The 20,073-nt window shown below is 35.9% G+C and overlaps 1 protein-coding gene across 1 annotated transcript in view; it reads left to right on the top strand.

Moving 5' to 3' along the window:
- Nucleotides 1–20,073, top strand: part of Nek7 (NIMA related kinase 7) — a 128,390-nt gene that overhangs the window by 73,252 nt on the left and 35,065 nt on the right. Inside the window, exons 4-5 of the mRNA XM_026401487.2 lie at nucleotides 11,227–11,289; nucleotides 11,821–11,931. Of these exons, the coding sequence (XP_026257272.1) occupies nucleotides 11,227–11,289; nucleotides 11,821–11,931 (174 nt within the window). The remainder of the gene's footprint in view (nucleotides 1–11,226; nucleotides 11,290–11,820; nucleotides 11,932–20,073) is intronic.

Below are 20,073 nucleotides of genomic sequence, written 5' to 3'. Positions count from 1 at the left end.
ACTGTATCACTCCTTTTTTTTATAATTTTTAAGTTATCTCTAGAAATTTCCCAACTGAAATGTTTACTTTAGTTTTGAATTTTGTAAGAATGAAGTATATTTTACAAACATACCCCCAGTACAAAACTTGACTTTTCATATGGTACCACGTGTCTGTAGTTAATCCATATTGGGATACATGGCTATAGTATAAATTATTCTTGTTAATTGCTGTTTACATGGCTGGTTTTTTCTGTATCATAAATAATATTTCTAGGGTTTCTTAGTGTCTCTCCTGGTATACACATGGAAGAATTTGTCATTTTTGCTTAAGAATGGAGATGATGGGCCATAGGGCATGCATGTGTCCTATAAGGTAGTGGCAAGTTTTCTAAAGTTAGTTTACTTTCACATGAGCAGCATATAAGTATTGCAATAATCTCTCTACTAACATGTCACTTAGAGAACAAATTCTGGAATGCAGATACTAATGCTTATAAAGATGACTTTATTAAAAAGGTGTTTTTCTCCCTTACAAAAGTAAGCTTTGATTTTTTTTTTTTGGTGTAATAAATTTTTATTGTATTTGTCTAAGTAGTGAGGGAAATTAAAAAAAAAAAAAAAACCTAGTGCTTTTGTTTCTACCTTCAGGGCAAAAAGTCAATCTGGAACAATTACGTGTTAAACTCTATAGCATGGATAGATTCCTAATTTAAATGAGTGTTGACAGAATGGAGATGTCAATTTGAGTTGTTGGATTTGGTGGACTGGGGACTTAAGCCAGGCTATAAATGTGATATTTCACTGTGAAGAGTACAGGCACTGTTTAAACAGAAGGCAAATAAGACTCTTCTAGGCCTCTTATGGTACTATCTGAGCTGTTTCTCCTTGTCTATATTTTGCTTCCTATTTATCAGTTTTGAAGAGGGATGACTGAATTTGGACAATTGCATTTTCATTCAGGCTTAGATTTCCCCTTAAACTGTCTCCATTTTGTTCTGATAAACCTCACGTTGCTCTCGGAGGTTGAACATAATCTCTTGGCTTTTGTCATTCCTTTCCTCCTAAAGAGCTGACATTATGATATCTTGGAGTTTAAAATATAACTCATTATCGAGAGAAATGATGTTGTAGAGCTATATGTACCTCCTTTTAAATTAGGAAACGATGTCTTATGCCTTTGTGAGGAGAAATTTATTTGCATTTCAGACGTGTTATTGATTCTCATGATGTATTACACTGTGTGAGCAAGAAAGTCCATGGTTCCTCTTTAAAAACTCATCTCTGCAACAAATACTTTTAAAGCACCAGTAAGCAGATAATTTAAATTCATAAAGAGCCAAATACTGAATTCGCTTTTATTATTTTAAGGCTACATTACTTGCCTGTAGAGTGATTTCTACTGTCCCAGCTCTGCTAGAATCCTTCCTGAGTACTTCTTTGGGGTTCATATGTAATGTATTGCTTTTGTCACTGATTTCTTGGGTTACAAATCTTTCCTTTCACATATTTTTTGTAGGTTTATTATAGTTGTACACAACGTTGGGAGTTGTTGTATATTTGTACAGGCACACAATAAAACAATATGAGTTGCCCAATATCGTTTCCTAGTATTTACCCTTTCTCTGACCCCTGGTCCTTTCCTGTACTCTTCAGATCAATGAAACACTTTCAAACTACCATCCAGATTGCTCAGCTTAGCTCTTAATGCCCACCCTCCAGTTCACTTATTCACGGCTTTGAAAAAAGAATGATAAATTTTTTTTTTTACAGGATCACATTTTACCTGTACATGGGGAAAAAGTATGTGTACTGAACTGAGATTACTTCTTTGAAACTATAAAAGGATCTGAGAGCCGGCTGTACATGACAGCAGTAACCAATCTTTTTCCCATCATGGTTCATTTGCAAAAAATAAGATGGTGGCTTAACTGATGTAACAATTTGAAATCCCATAGCCAGATTATTGTTCCCTCTCAACCTGCCTGCCATCTTCAGTTCATTCCAGTGTTTACTGATCACTTAGTGTGCAAGTCTTTCAGAACACTAAGATAAACACAATTGGACTCCATGGGATTTTGATGGTAATACAGTTCTAAAACCAGTAGATGGGCATTTTGGAGAATGACCTTGAGTACAGGTAGGAGTAGGGGAAAGTCTTCACACAGGCGAGGGAGGATGGAGGGATATGAAACTTCAGTACTTCATTTTGGAAGATTATCAAAGGTGTTTAGATCTACGTGCAATCTATTTTGTAATATTTAGCTCATTGACTAGGGTTGTACAATTGGAAGTGGATTTTATTACTGTAGCTTGGTTCTTTGACTATTACGTTAATTTTTTAATACTAATAAAGGATATGTTTTTATCCTTAGTTTCTCTTTGCTTACTATTAAGTTGTATGTGCAAAATCACTGTGCAAATCCATTGTCGGTGAGATTGTTTTAAAATGAAAGCTAAAATGTATACGTTTACTTAGAAACAGTCTAATGTATTTTGTCAATTCATCTTTTTGGTCTAAATGACCACAAAACAACCCAACTTCCTCAAAGGAACTTCCTTCTTGATGATGTCAGTGCTTCACTTTTACTTGTTTAATTTTTGACCTGATTCTAGATTCTGCAAGTTTGCATGTAATGAAAAACCTGTGGACAATGATGGCTTCTTCCATAGGGTCATGGCATAATGTTAGTGTTATAACCTCTGTAGCCATATAGTCAGTCTTTCAGTGTGCATTGATTAAAAAAAGCCTGCAAGATGATTTTAGTAATGACGCCACCATTCATATTACACATAAAGAGCAAATTTTTAATCTCTGATCATATACAAAGTGTATTCACACCAATTTGTCTTCATACATGTACTTTGGATAATGATGTGCATTATATTCCACCATCATTTCTAACTCCGTGCCCCCTCTGCCCTATCTAGAGTTTGTCTATTTCTCCCCTGTTCCCTCTCCCTAATCCACTATGAATCGGCCTCCTTCCACCAGAGAAAGCATTTGGTTTTTTGGGGGATTGGCTAACTTCTTTTAGGATTATCTTCTGTACTTCCTTCCATTTACCTGCAAATGCCATGATTTTATTCTTTTATTGCTGAGTAATATTCCATTGTGTATGTATGCTTTTTTTTTAAATCCATCTACTGAAGGGCGTCTAGGTTGGTTCCACAGTTTAGCTATTGTGAATCATGCTGCTATAAACATTAATGTGGCTGTGTCCCTGTAGTATGCTGTTTTAATAAGTGTTGCAAAGAAAAAGGTATTCATACACTGCTAGAGGGACTGCACATTGGTGCAGCCAATAAGGAAATTCCTTGGTAAATTGGGAATGGAACCACCATTTGACCCAGCTCTTATTTTGGGGCTTTTATGACACTATAATTCAATGTATAGATTTCCCTCAAACTTCCAGTTCTTTTTGGAATAAATATCAAGGACCATTTGTAAGAATAACCCATAAATGCCATTTAGGAAAATTAGAAAACAATGTACCAAACTGCAGTTAATTGTACTAGAAAAGATGACCCAGGCTTTTATCCCCAAAGTTAACTTATCTCTACTTGCAGTCATATTAAAATCTCTCTAGGCATAAAAGAAATAAACTGTCTTACTGAATTATTATCTACATTTTGGATCCACAATGAATTTTTATACATACCATAAATAGATAGCTGTTGTTAAAATGTTTAAATGATTCAGTGGACATCAACAAAATAATTTTTCCTTTCAGAATTTTTTTCTTCAGCATCAATGACACCTTAGCATTATTACTATGTTAATGCAAATTTTGACGGGGCTTGTCTTAAAAATTTTTTGATTTAAAAACTCTTCTAGTATCAAGGTCCAGTGAATATATATAACTGAAGTAATTATACTCAACTTTTTATTATGTTTATTGAGGACCTATCTGACGCTATACACACCACTAGGGTCTCAATAATTGTGATCAACATTTTTCATAGGAGACAGGTTAAATAATTATAGCCATAAAGGAAATGACCAGCATGTGGTATTAGAGACTCACATAAAGAAAGGCATCTTTGAATGACAAGGCTCTCTTGAGAACAAAGTGTCACTCATCTGAGAAGTTGTAGAAAAGGTAAAGGCTCTGAAGAACAGGATACATTTAAAATACACAGAGAACAGATTTTTGTGATTTCAGTCAATAAGGTAAGAAAGAGGCAGAAGCAGCATGGGGTTATAGAGCTAAAAAGGGAACCAGTTTTGTATGCACGTTATGAAGAGTGCTTATATATGTTGCTGTAAAGGTAAAGAACAGTCGATGAAGCAGGCAAGTTATAAAATGGTATTTTTTAAGGGTTGCCACAGGATGCTGTGTAGAAAATGGAGTTGTCTTCTTTGATATAGAGGAATAAGGCTACAAATTGCTAATTAAGAAATTTTAAGCAGCTTAATATGAATAGGAATTAGAGATTTTCAAAAATGTATACATTGTGCAAAACAAGTAATCTTATAGCTTCAATGGTAGAGGCAGGCTTGAAGCAACAGTGTACTTGACTTTTTTTCTGCCAATAGTACTTCAGTTACGGTTCTTCAATGTGTCTTGCCTTTCTGACATTCCCACTTTCCTCACAACCTTTTCCAATGTCAGGTGCTTCTTTTGTCATAACGTGGACATGATATTCTTTTTCCTTCCATCTTGCTTTCCACCGCCACTTCATGTTTTTCACCCTTGTACGTCAGTTGGCACTACTTCAGTTTTCATTGTCATTTTTTCCCCATCCATTGGCATTTCTGGCATTACGTTGACTCTACTGAGACTAGGTCATGATCTTTCCACCTCCCTAACTCCGTGGTACTCGGTCCACCCTCTCTCCCACCATCATGGTCTCTTGTACTTCACCTGTTCCAAGTTCGCAAAAATCCTCTAACTACAGTTCCCACCTGTCGCCTTTTCTTTCTGACCAAAATTGCTCCTGGACCTCATCCTGACTCCCAGCTGCTATTATCATATTCTTCAGACCTTTTAATGAAGATCTGATTTCACTTCATAGGTCTTAAGGACCCTTGTGAGTTATTCGAGCAATTTCTAAAATGATTGCTCACTTTGCAATCCCCCATATTGGTTTATCTCCACAAATTATTGTGGCTGTTTACATGTAATAATTTTTCAGTCCCGGGCTGGGGATGTGGCTCAAGCGGTAGCATGCTCGCCTGGCATGCGTGCTGCCCGGGTTCAATCCTCAGCACCACATACAAACAAAGATGTTGTGTCTGCCGAGAACTAAAATAAATAAATAAATATTTAAAAAAAATAATTTTTCAGTCCCATAGCTTAAAGTACTTGCTTTTCTTAGAAACTGAACTCTGTTGTACTTTCTACTTGAATATATTCCAATCACAATGTAGGAAAAATCCAACGGCAGAGGATATAGAATTATTAGGTTGACTAGAATGTTAAAAACCACTGCCCTGAAAGAACACTATTACAGCCTCAGCCCATATCACTTTATGCTGAGTGGACTCATGTACTCTTGGACACATGAGCCTTGCTACCCAGTGTGCTTTCATGACTGCATAGCTGTAGGAATCCTTCCTTCTTTAACATTACGCTGGATGAAATCATCTTTTTCTGCTTTGTTTTTCCTCCCCCACTGTTGCTCCATTTCTCACATCAGCTTTCCTCATTTGCCTCAACATGATCAATTCACTTTTACTGTTATCCCTATGGAATCTGTTGCTTCTGTACCTGTAACTTCTTAAAACTTGGCTCTCCTAACTCTCAAGATGTTCTTTTTGTTCCCTTCAATAGCATCTCTTTCTACTCATGATTTTAGATTTTTTTTTCTTGTACCCACATTCTCACTTAGTTTCCAGTGTACCACTAGCTGGTGGCTTTTTGATGTTTGGCCCTAACTGACTAAGCTTTGTTGAGCTTCAGACTTTTACAAAATATGAATAACATTAATTTCACAATAATTTTTTAAAAACTTGAACAGCTTTCAGTTAAATCACTACATACTACAGTTTTGATTTAAGACATCCACTTAGAAACAGAGGGTTTTTAATAGTTCGAGAATAATTATTGACACAACCAGGTATTTAGTTCTGTACCACCATTATCCAGGTCTTTGAAGAGCCGATAAGAAATTGAGCCTTGTCTTTTAATTTCTAGTTTGGACACAGGAGTGACTTGGCTGAGAAAGGTAGGCTAATGAAAACTAGGGGGTGGAAGAATGCTTTTATACTCGGGGAGGAGCTGATGGTGGACACTTTTAAAGTATTAGGCAATTATTTTGTTAAGTGACTGTGGTCCTTCTGCCATAGATTTTCTCACTCCTTCACTCACCTTCTACCACTCCAAAGAAATGGGCTTCAGAAGGAAAAGTCTTTGCCTACCCGTCAATTAGGAAGAGTACCAGAAATTTGCATTCAGTTAACAAATGAAAACTATTACAGCCTGTATAAATTCCTGCTGAGTCGACTCATGTTATATCTTCTTGGACAGATGAGCCCTGATAACTAGTATGCTTAACAAATGCGCTCTTTCATGTGAAATGGTAAGGTTCTCCATCTTCCTCCCTCACCGTCAGCAAAGGCTGGGGAGGATCTGTGAGACCATTGAGGATTTTAAATAGACTGATAGAAAATTAGTACAACACTATATATAGTTAAGAGGGATGTGAATATGGGAAGAATTGAGAGCCATGTTCCAGGGTGAGAGCAGAACGGGGAAAAGACTGGGCTGCTGAATTCAGACCTTGGAAACTGGTAAGGCCAAGGGGATTTTTTTTTAGCTTTCCATATCTTTAACACCTATTTAAAATGACATATACCGGTATTGTCAAACTCGTAGGCGCATCATTCCCCTCCCCGTTTTTAAGTTGTCATAACTTTAGAGTGCATTATGATTCACACTACACACAGCACAACTTTTCATTTATCTGGTTGTACAAAGTTACACCATTTGTCGTCATACATGTGTTAAGTAGTAGCACCTTTTTTACATTTTATGTGTTCTAATAATTTGATACATGCTCTTTTAAAGATTTTTTTTTTGTAGTTATAGATGGACAGAATGCCTTTATTTTTGTGTGGTGCTGAGGATAGAACCTAGTACCTCACACCTGCTAGGCGAGTGCTCCACCACTGAGCCACAACCCTAGTCCTTGATACATGCCTTTTTAAAAGATGTTTCTGTTACTTGGTAGACTTTTTCCTTTTTAAAAAATTTCTTCAAATTTTGCCAAATCACTTGTACCTAATGAAACTGAAAAGGTTAACACTAGATATTTTAAAAAGTGATTCAAACAGTACCAAGAATTTATCAGCCAATACTTGAATAACCACAACTCAAGCTTGGAAATCCAAAGAAACTTTGATAGACCTGAAACAGTCTTACTCAAGATTGTAGAATTACACACAAAATATGCACCAAGTCCAGACTTTTTATGAATATGCATTTTAATATTGTACATGAAATCAGTACCTTTGAATTTGGTAATGACTTCATCTAAAGATTCAGTATTTTGTCTTAAGTGGTTTGGCTATTAGAAAAAATAAGGTAAACACATGAATTTCTCTTTAAAGGAATTTATAAATGTGATTGGATCAAAATTAGTTATGCCTTAACTATGCCTGCAGTGTATAGTTCTAGTGTTTTGAGGTATGACTTAATTTTATTGAACTCCATTAAAACTGGAAACAAGATTTGTAATTACCATGTATACATCTTGGTATTTTCTAATTACAGTTTACTAACACTCTTATTCCATCTTATATTATTTCTTTACACAAATTCAATTTGCAAGTAATGTCTTTGTGATATCTCCAAGTTTGCGATTTTCCTTTTTCTTAATCACTAGTGCCAGCTTTTTAAACTTTCTTGCTTCCCAGCGTATTGGGTTATGTCAAATCCCTGGTGACTAGTAGTTTTTGAGAATGGCATCAACATTCTTGATTTGGCCAGGATCAGTTATTTTTCTTGACATTTTGAGTTTTATGCACAAGCAGTCTCTGTTCGCATCTCATACATACAGCTCCCATCAAGTTTAAGTTTTTCTGAGTGTGTTACTGTTTGTTGGACATGTTATATAGTAGCAACGTCATTTTTAGGGCATCTTCTTGGCAATTTGGGGGATGAATGACTTTTGTATATGAAATAATTAAATGTGAAACTTACTCCTTTGTGTTTGGTACCAGGGGTGCTGAACCACTGAGTCATATCCCCAGCAACCCCTGCCTTTTTTTAAATTGAGACGGGATCTTGCTACATTACTGAGGCTTGCTTTTTAACTCTGGATATTCCTGCCTCAGCCTCCCAAGCCACTTGGATTACAGGTGTGCACCACCACACTCGGCTAAGCTTATTCCTTTAGTGAAGAACCCTACCAGGTGTGCTTTAACATTTCATTCCCCAATTAAAAGTGTTAGACATATGTCCAAAAAGGATGTGCAAAACTAATGAAATGCTGTGAACTCCAGTCAGTCTACCATGCTGTAAAACCTTAGAATTTATTACTCATGTAGTATTTTGGTATGTATCATGCCTTTTTAACACCTAGTGACCATTGTTGTACTCTACTATGTGGATTTTTTAAAATGAAATATTAGAAGCTTGTGCATCTTTGAATATTAAAAAATGATATCCAGCAAGTTACCTGTTAGAATAAGTTTATATAATTATTATTTTTACTTTCATGCATAAGATACCTATTACTTCTGGCTGGTTAGAATCCCGTTATTCTTTCCAGCTTTATTATACCTTCTCCATGTGAGAATTCCTTCTTTAGCTTTCTGATGTTACACTTTACACATTTCAGTACTCATTGGTTGTCTAAGACTTCACATCTGTCTGGACCATTGGAGCTGGAAAAACCTGGCTTCAAGTCCTCATTCTGGTACTTAATGGATGTATGACTATAAGTATGTTATTTAACCTCTGAGTCTCCATCTCTGTCTTGGAGCCAGCACTACCTCTAATAATGTTGTGGTAAAGAGTAAAAGCCACACATGTGGAGAGATCAGTACTCACTGGTTGGTGTCCTTTCATTCCTTCCCTAACCAAGACGACTTGGTGTGTACTACTTTCGAGTTATGCACCTACTTTTCCTGGTGCATATTGATTTTAATTAGAAAAACTTGATCAAGGTGTTGACTAAAAATCTAATATTTTCAATTAGTTTGCACTACTGACTTATTCGTTCTTTTTGCAGTATATTTCCTTGTTTTTCAGATACACAAAATAATTGTATTAATTCTGTATTCATATTAGATCAATATTTCTTGACCTTTATTTATGATCTTTCAAGGGACTTTTAAACAGATTTTTCCTAATTATGCTTCCCTGCCACTAAAAAAAATCATGGTCTAAATACTGTGTGTATGTCTCTGCTTTAGACTTAAGAGTAACATTTTGTCACTTAAAGGACCAATTTTTACCCACAAGCAATATCACCCCATAAATAATGCATGCGTATCAACCTCGGTGCCCTTGAAGGGATAAATAATATGCAATATACATACACAGTGGAACATTAGCCATATTATGCCTATTTGCTGGTAAATAGTAGGATAGTCTCCAGTTATATCTAAGTGAAATAAGCCAGTCCCAAAAAACAAAAAATTGTTTTCTCTGATACGTGGAATCTAGTCCAAAATAAGGGGGGGAAAGGGGTGGGGATTCCATCAAAATAGTAGATAGCAGGGGGGACAGGATAAGGGACCAACAGTGGAATGGATCTGACCAACTTTCCTATGTACTTATATTTGACCTTGAGATTCACTGTGGTATATTCATATGTCCACGAGATACTGGTTTTAAAAAAAAAAACTACATACCAGATCAATAGAGGGAAGGGAAATTTCTATTGAACAATGGATGTTAGTTTTCCAATATTGCCTCTTTAAATCACAGGTATTTGTTTAAATTGGAGCAGTTGCTATGAAATGCGTAGAAAGTATTATTCCAGCTTTCTTTCCTATAAGAACTCTTAACTTGCAATTATCAAATTACCTGAGTGTTACATACTCGGGACCAGATGTTAAGTATAGTTTGGTCTAACTAACAATATTTAGCTTTTTGTCAAAACCTAACAATTTTCTTCCCACAAAGTTGCTAACAAAAGTACATGTAATAAAGATGTATTAGAAAATGAAAATTCGGGACTGCTATCAGATGAGAACAATAAAAAGAAATTTGGGGATGTGAATTGTCTCTGGCATATATTCCCACACTCATTTTGGATCACTGGGAATACTTATTTGAACCTTTTCCAAATACCTAATTGTACCTTTCTATGACCTGACCCTGTCATTTAAATACAGTGCTGTTGTCGCTAGGTGAGTTAAATGCTTATTTCACTACTGAAGTATTGTAATAACACTACTCTTCCCACCCTCACTATTTGTGCCCTGCTACACAAGGAAAACTACAAGGTTGAAAAGAGTTAGTTTGTAGCTTCTCTAGGGGAAAATAAATCTCTTCCATCAGTTTGCTATGTTCCCCTAAATTCATTCTTTACTTCTACATTAGAAACTGCAAAAGTCAGCTGGGAGCTTCGAGCCCGAGATCCTAAGTAAATAACCTGTGGCCAGTGGTGCCTGGAGCCAGGATTGGGCTCCACGTATGTATTCTCAAAGGGAAGGTGAACTCTGCTGCGTTTCTTCTCAGGGGCTGTCTGGGTCACATACTTGATGGTGGGAACCGGAGAAGACATTTTGGACATGCATTGGAGCTAAGAACTGACAGTGATGCAGTCACAAAATAGGACTCAAAGTCTCTGCCAACTCTCATCTCTAGATAACTTTCATGTAGAGAAGAAAATTGTCATTTTGAAAAAAAATACACATATTACATGTTTTCATCTGTTCAAACCGTTTTAGTTGGGTAACAAATTCTATTTGCTCAATGAACTGTGTGACCTTTGGTCAGTCTCCTTTATCTTCATCTGAAAAAATGGCAAACCTAATGTCTTTATAAGGATTAAATAAGGTAGCTTACGTAATACATTTAACACATATTAACTGATCTATTATCTTAGTGATCATAGCATTCATTCTCTTCACTTGAACTTGAGACCTGAATGTCAAAAGATGCCTAGCTGTTTGCTTCTAGTTTTATTACTGACTGCCTTTTGAGGGAAGAATGGAAGCTTTAGCACTTCTAGTTCGTCACTGAGTAAAGACTTTTTTGTGTTCATGTAATTATGCGTAGAGTAGTATAATGAATTTATATTGTAGCTTGAACCATAGTTTTGTTAAATTCTGTATTTTATTTTTAGATATTTGATTTAATGGATGCCAAAGCTCGTGCTGATTGCATCAAAGAAATCGATCTCCTTAAGGTAAACAATCAACCGTGGACTATTTGAGCATAACTGAATGTTGATAAAAGTGATTAAGAAGAAATACTTTATTTACTACTAAATGCTCTTAATAACTGAAGATATAATTTTTGGCAATAGGTTATTAATTTCTGCCCTTCACTTATTGTATCTATTTATATGCCTACTTGGCATAAACTTAAATTTTTTTAAAGTACTGCTATAACTATTTCCAATAAAGAATATTGAAATAGGGCTGAGGATGTGGCTCAAGCGGTAGCGCGCTCGCCTGGCATACGTGCGGCCCGGGTTCGATCCTCAGCACCACATACAAAGATGTTGTGTCTGCTGAGAACTAAAAAAAATATTTAAAAAATAAAATTAATGCATATCTAGTTTTACTTTTGATGAATATATATTTAAAATTCACTAGATTGAAGAAATCTATGCTGTAAACATTTCTGTAATTTAAAAATGTAGCTAGATTATTAAGTTACAAAAGTAGAAATAACTGTTAAAGGTAAAAAGATAATTTTTCAATTTTTTCCTCAGCAACTCAACCATCCAAATGTAATTAAATATTATGCATCATTCATTGAAGATAATGAACTAAACATAGTTTTGGAATTAGCAGATGCTGGTGATCTATCCAGAATGATAAAGGTAAGGGTGTTTTTCAAAATTGCCTTACATTATTTTCCCCTCAGTTGTTCAACAGACATATTTGATATTTTAAATACCTCAGTGCATGCTTAACATAGGGTAGGTGGGTAGTGATGGTAATGATTCTGAGGCTGGTTTACTTGGTGAAAGGCACCTTAGGCTCCTTCACTATCTGGAAATTCCAAATCCAAAAATTGAAAAAGGGCCAACACACTGGCCTTCCCTCCGATACACTTTTGCAGCTTGACTTCTCTGAGCAGCCCGTCCTTGGTCCTGTGTCTCTAAACATGAGGGAATAGAGGATAGAATGTTTCTAGAAGGGACTCTTCCAACACGACCTGGATGTCAGCCCCTGACTTGACTGCTTAAGAAATTAACTTTCTTTTCTAAGGTCATATTAATTGGCTTCACATTCAGCCAGAAGTAATAGAAACCCCAAAGTAAAGATAGTTTTAAAACTGCTGGTTCTTGAACCAGTTAAATAACTTTTCACTGTTAATTTTCTAAAATAATGGAAGCTATTTTCTAAAATTGTGATGATTAATATTAATCAGGAACTTAGTTTTCTCACACATTATACAACTGTAGTTGACAGATACTGTTATTCCTTCTCTGTCATGTAAATGTCTGGGACTAATATGGCTCAGATCTATCAAATATGTTTTCTAGCTCATCAAGTCACCCTAGGTTTGAGGAGGCAAAGAGGATTTGCTGACTATCTTGAAGCTACTCCTCAAAACTGCCACACAGCATTTTCAGCTTCATTCCCTTGGTCAGAATTAGACTCCTAACATATTTAACTGCAAGAAAGGCTGAGTATACAGTCTGCAGTCCTCTGGCCAAATGCTTCATTAGACTTCCATTATCATGGAAGAGGAGCTCATCAGTGTGGAAACAAGAACCAAATAATAAAAGCAAGATCCATTTATTTACAGCTTGCTCCACCAAGTCTAGTGGCTGAGTTGTGAAAGCTTTAGAGAGAAGGAAAAAGACTGCAGGTGTGCCCTGATGGGGGGCTGGTGACATTGGAAAACAAACAAAGGCGGCCTTTCTAGAAGGAACCCATCCTATGTAACTGGTTTGAAGAACATATTTGGATTTCTTTAGTTGGAAAGAGGGACAGAATTAGGGAAGCTGTGAGTTATTAATCATGATTTGCCCATTTTGGGCTCCTTGTTAGATATTATTTAGTCTCTTGGAGTGTCACTGGAATTAGCAATCTGACTTCCTGAAAGTCTGAGTTGCAGATTTCTGAATTGTTGTAAAGTATAGGTTTCTTGGACAAGTCCCTGCATTTTGGGGGTTAAAGGTCTATTTTGGTATATTGTCTGGGCATTTTCAGTTTGTAAAGAAACTTAAAATGTTACTTCACATGTATTATTTATCTGATCAAGTTTCCCTCTCAGAAGCCTTCTGAAGATTATTACTAGTATATAGAAAAACTGATGTTTTTGAAATTAGCTTTGATTAAAAGGAAAACACATGGATATTTCAAAGATTTTTTTTCACCGAATTCCTTTGAACATCAGGTAACAGTTCTTTACCTTCTCACCAGAAAAATGTTGATGTGCACAGTTTGCATTTTTTGCTTAATGCCCTCAGTAGTAACTGTGCTGTTGAGTGTGGGTTCAAAATCGGCCCCCTAAACACTCATGTCCTTTAAATTCTTAGTCTCCTCATCTGTAAAATGAGGACAATTTTCTAGAGTGTTCTCTAAGTTATGAAAGCACTACATACAAATAAGGTAATGTTATTCATATCAGCCAAAATGCTATCAAGCTGACATGTTTAAATTCCCATAGTTAGAAGGAATCATTTCTAACCAGTTATCTTTTGTGTATGTGACTATAAAACTAACTTGACAGGCAAAAAACATGTCTTTTTGAATTGAATAAAAATGCAAAATGTCTTCCTCCGAGTGAGTATAATTGCTTCATTAATAGGTATTGGATTACTTTCATCTTAGAGTAAGCCCACCTGCAAAATCTTGTGTTGATGAATACAAATTCATATAATGATTCTGGTGAGTAATAGTATAAACACATTTTACATCATAATGGACACTCCAAAGTACTCAAATAATTTTATCAAGTTTTTAAAAAAGCTCATTTTCTTAATTTTTTTTTAATTTTTTTATTGTTGGTTGTTCAAAACATTGCATCTAACTTGAAATATCATATTTCAGTTTGTTTCAAAAGGATTATGAACTCCCATTTTACCCCGTATACAGATTGCTGAATCACATCAGTTACATCAATTACATTTCCATTGATTTACATATTGCCATTCTAGTGTCTGATGAGTTCTGCTCTCTATCCTAACCTCTACTATCCCCCCTCCCCTCCCCTCTCTCAACCCCCTCTACTGTAAAACATTTCTTCCTCTTGTATTGTTCTTCCCTTACCCCTCACTTCCTCTTGTATGTAATTTTGTGTAACCCTGAGGATCACCTTCCCTTTCCATGCAATTTCCCTTCTCTCTCCCTTTCCCTCCCCCCCCCCATCCCTATTAATGTTAAACTTCTTCTCCTGCTCTTCGTCCCTACTCTGTCCTTAGTTACTCCCCTTATATCAAAGGAGACATTTGGTATTTGTTTTTTAAGGATTGGCTAGCTTCAGTTAGCATAATCTGCTCTAATGCTATCCATTTCCCTCCAAATTCTATGATTTTGTCATTTCTTAATGCAGAGTAATACTCCATAGTGTATAAATGCCACATTTTTTTTATCCATTCATCTATTGAAGGGCATCTAGGTTGGTTCCACAATCTTGCTATCGTGAATTGTGCTGCTATGAACATCGATGTAGCAGTGTCCCTGTAGCATGCTCTTATTAGGTCTTTGGGGAATAGACCAAGAAGGGGAATAGCTGGGTCAAATGGTGGTTCCATTCCCAGCTTTCCAAGAAATCTCCATACTGCAAAAAGCTCATTATTATACATTTACTGTGTCAGGCTTATGCCTTCTTTGAACTCATTGTCTAGCAGGTAAGATATTTAGCTAAAATTCTATAACTTCAGTTTTAATAAGTTGGAGCAGTGTGGGTTGTAATGGGTGTTTATAAAAGGACTACTAAAATTAGTCTGGATTCTAGAAATGCTATGTGACCTTGACTTAGTTAACCCAGTCTTAAAAAGATTGTGCTACAGTTGCCACATCCATCAACTTGGGTTAATACTTGTATTATAGTAGTACAATGAGGATAAAGTCGTGTGTGTATATATGTGCACACAACTCTGCCTGTCCAAATATGTCTGGTACATATTGTCTGATTTTCTTTACATTTGATTACTACTCTTCCTTTCCCCTTCTTGTGTCATTCAAAATTTACCCTTTTTGCAGATGACCTCATTCAATTACAGAGTGTAAGTTATCAGAATTACTTCACTTCTACTTTCCAAAGACCCCATCTTCTACAAAAACCTGTATCTGTTGTTCTTTACTGTTACCCATATTACTCTCACTCGGGAGAGATTGCTGTCTCTCCACCTGCGTTCTGCATCCTCTAGGCCTGTTTTCTCAGAAACTTTAAATCTTATCTATTTTCAGTCCTGTATCTGTAACTTCTGCATGTTCTGGACCCCTTCCACCTACAATCAGATCATGTGATCTTAAGCATTTTCACATGTATATGCACACATGACCCTTAGTCATTTAAGAAGTTTACCTTGTAGTGGGAAATTCAAATAAAAGTAAATTGAGTATATGGTATGTCACATGTTGGTAAGTGCTGTGGAGAAAAATTAAAGAGGGGCATTAAGGAGTTCAGAGGGAAAACAAATTGTCTGAGAAGGCTCTCCTATTACTACCTTCATTCACCTGTACCTGCCTTTTTCTGCAGTCACTGCTGACCTTATTTCCAGCCCCCTGTACAAATTCTCTTAAATGAAATCCAGTGAACTTCCTTTGGTCTCATTCCACTTGAACTCTCAATAGTATGACTCTTTCATTCCCTTCTTAAAATACTCGCTGACTGAGAAACAAAGCGCCGTGGTGTTCTTAACTTTCTAGAGTCTTGTCTTCGAGTCATTCTGTTCTGACATTTATGGTGAAGTTGTAAACGTCTGTGGCTTATTGGTTTGTTTTATACCCACCTGTTGTAGCTCATAGCTTTCATGCCTGTGGATTCAATGCCTATGCTCTTGTTGATTCCCAATTTATCTTTAGCAGAAAATTCTCCTAAATTTGAAGCCACATAGGTCAACATGTCTGTAAACAAATTTGAGAATCCTCCTCCAGTGTTCCCTAACTCAAGACTCGGTGCACAACCGTCCGGGAGCACACCCTAGAAGAAAGGACTGTCATTTCTCCCTCCCATTTTCAATCTATTATCGATGAATTTCAAATTTCCACCCAGTTGTTTCTCCTTACAGAGTGAAGTAAATCATCTCTCCCCTGCAGAGTTAGAGCCTTTTATTAATTTCCTGACATCTAGTACCCATTTCTCCATTAGTCTTTAGATGGGGTGGGGGAGCAAAGGAAACCCTTTTTTTCTTCAAAAGGGCTTCTCAGTGAAAGTGAAAATTAAAGTATTTGACAAGATTTACCAAACCTTGTGTAATACAGAAGATAAGCTCTCTGGAGGGAGGAATCTTGATCCGTTTTGTACTCCCCTCTCCCTAGTGCCTAGAACAGCACACAGTGGCTGCTCAACAAATAATTGCTTCAGACTCTAGTTCCTACTTTCTGTGTTTTGGCACACGGACTTTTCAGTTCCTTGAATCTTATTTTTCCCTTCCTACCTTGGATGTTCTCCATTCTTTGCCAAGTTTATCGTTCAGTTATTCACTTACATGTTACTTCCTCAAGCCTTTTCCTTTGATGGTTTCATGATGTAGATATCCATGACTCTTCAAGGGTGTCTTGGGAATGTAATCCTCAAGTTACTCATGTCATATTTTATATCAATAAATTAGACTTAAGGCACTCTTGAGGAGAGCAACCAAGTCCCTTTACTTACCAGGCCAGCCTTAATTTCTAGGGGGGTGATCACTAAGTGTATGAAGAAAGTGTGTATGAGAATTGCTCGTTTTCCAGGGCCCACAGGTGATGTTTGGTTGTACAGTAATCACTGAAGTTTTCTACTGCTTCACACTCTGGTGCAGGAGTCTAAAGACAGTAAATGATATGCTGGCCCCAGAGAAGACTGTCAGAATATAGGAAGTTGGTTGTTTTTCCAGAAGGGCCAATTGAGAAATTCAGAAGTTGTTTGCTAAATACCTGTCTTCATCCTATAAGCAATATTTTATAAAAGAGGGCTACTCTAGGGGGAAAAAAATTATAGAATCTACTTCTGTGAAGGAACATGACATCGACTTAATACTTTGTAAAGGACGGCAGTAAAGGCTTGAACTGCAAAGAACATGATTCATCTCTTTAGGCGTATCGTAAATCGTTGTGTATCACAACAATATATTTCACTCTCAAGTCTTCAACTTAATTGGGGTAGAAAAAGGAAATATAGCTTCTGGTCTCTATTCCAGAAATGAACCTTTGGATAACGTTGCATCAAAGATTTTTACAAGTAAATAATTAATTGGCTTAGAACAGGCTGACAAATATAATTAAGCAATTTATAGTTGAAATATTCAGTATTTCTCTAATTAGTGACAAAGGAATACCTGAGGCTGTGGTCAGATGAAATAAGTCCCGGATGAGTTTTAAGATAAAAGGAAACCTGGAATTTTTCATCATACATTTCATTATCTGTAATCAGAATTTTAAAGTAAAATGGGTTGTTATAAAGCAGATACATTGATTATTTTGTACCTATACACTTTGGTCTAAATTTGGACCAATACATGCTTCATTTAGTAGTGAAACTGTTTATTTCACTGTGCCAATGTCAAGAAACATGGTGATAAAATCTCAAATGAGGGGAAATAAGACTATTCTCAAATTTTCCTAACTATGTTTTGAAAAAAATTAAGTCTCTGTATTTGTTATTAGAAAGTCAGTTTGAGACACAGAAATATGAATGAATACATTTATACTTTAAAAAGTCTTTTTGCTAGAGTATCAGTAAATGTCTTGGAAGGGGACTCACAAGTCACCTTTCAAAATATACCATATCATAGTTGCTAAGAATGAAGTACAATTCTTAGAAGTTTTTTTATTGATGCATATTTATACATAATGATGGAATTTGTTACTTATTCATGCAAACAATATAATGTGGCCAGTATTACTCCCCAGTACTTCCTCTGCCCTCATGTTTTTAGTGAAATATGCAATCTAAATGAATGTGTTCTGCCAGAAGTTTGATATTTTTCAAAATAATTGAAGCTCTTATTTCTAATATTTTGTTATAGGCTATACTGTTGGATTATAATAATTATTGTGTTTCACTCCCTTTAACTTTGTAGGAGCCTCAAAACTAGTAGTCATAAAGTCAGCTTAATCATGTGTTTAGGAGCCTACTTTATTAGTTACTATTGCTACGTAGCACATCACCATGAATTTAGTATCTTAAAAAGAAATACTCTGTCAATGTCTTTGGGCCAGGAGTCTGGGTACTGGTTGGTAGTTTGCCTATTCGGGGTCTTAGAAGTTTGAAATAAAGCTGGGAGCCAAGATTGAGGCTTCCATGTTCACTGATGGCAGTGAGAATTCAGTCCCTGGCAGTTGTGTAACCTAACTCTGTCCTGGTTGTCAAGTGGGAGCCATGCTGTTTCTACAGGCACAGTCTGTTATTGTGCTTGCAGGAGGGTCTCTGGCTTTGAATGGCTCCCACTTCTTGGAAGGGCTCACTAGATTGAATTATAAGAAACACTATCCTTCTAACTATCAACTAGGCTTCAAGATCCTTTCTGCTATATGATCTGGGGAGTATATAATATTCATATCCCCAACTCTCAAGGAATTACATTCTAGGAATTTGGGGGGAATGACGTATCTTAAAATTCTACTTACAACAGACTTAGCAATAAAAGCAATCATGTTTTGAAGATAATTATCTCTAAATATTATAGTTTAGAAAACTTGCCTTTTTTTTTTTTTTAAACATTGATGACATGTTGCTTATCCAGATTTAGGTTACATTGAAAACTCATTTTGAAATGTCTCTTGGCTGTTTAAACTACCAAAACCTTCCCCGCAGTACCATCTTTGAGTTTGCCAAAACACCCACATTTTCCATTTCAGCCTCTGACTAAAGGGTATAGTCCACGTTAGTAGTGACAACTTCTACTGACCCCAGTTACAATCCTTCTACTGAAGGTTACAAATTATAGCACTATTTGAAACAAAAAAGATACAAAGAGATGGACGTGCATATACATAAGCACTGAAGTATATAGCACACCCATACATACCGATATGTACAGAATTTTTATAGAAGTAGTGTTGCAGGTTAAATAGTGAAGCCATATGGAATTTAGCAGATTGAAAATTATAATGACCATTATGTAGTTCTGAATGTGGCTAAAACATTGTCATTAAAAGATAACCGCCTGTACCTACCAGAAATTGTTGCCCATGGTGTTACTTGGTTTGTAAAGTCCACTTTTCAAGGACCCCATTGTTTGTATATTCGTAAATTAAGGGTAAAATCTCCATTAAAGTGTCTCTTTCTCTTTTGTATTGACTTTTATGCTTTGTTGTGTCAGAAAAACAACTTTCTGACTATCTTGTATGGTCTAACATAAGAATTTATTAAAAAGGCAAATATTTCCATTTGTGATCATGTACCTTTTACTGATTTTTTTAAAACATTCTCACTTTATCCATACTTTGACAGAGTAAGGGAAAAGATGAAATATTTCCAGGCGTTTTCTCATTTACTTTAGTTACAAGGAAGCAGCTCCCAAGAATTATTTATACAGCAATAGTATAGTGATCATTCCTTGTAGTAATGCTAATGCCTTAATGTTATTGGTCTTTTTTAATATCCTGAGTTTCCTTGGTATTGATAGACTAGTTTTTTTGGGGGGGGAAATATTGACTTTATAGGTGCTTATTTGTCTTAATATTTTCAACCCTACAATGAAATACGTTTCTGGCTTCCATCAATAGAATTAATATAAAATTGTGACTTTGGGGAATGAATTTATCACATTTATAGTCTTAACACTCTTAATGGATGTTCTCAACATTTTAAGACTAGTAGACTTTGGATGGAAAAAATGAAATGCTTGGCGTTTTCA

Source organism: Urocitellus parryii, chromosome 9, assembly GCF_045843805.1.
Source record: "Urocitellus parryii isolate mUroPar1 chromosome 9, mUroPar1.hap1, whole genome shotgun sequence".
Taxonomy (NCBI): Eukaryota; Metazoa; Chordata; class Mammalia; order Rodentia; family Sciuridae; genus Urocitellus; species Urocitellus parryii.
Note: the sequence above shows the minus strand (reverse complement) of the source record. Positions and strands in the feature narration are given on the sequence as shown.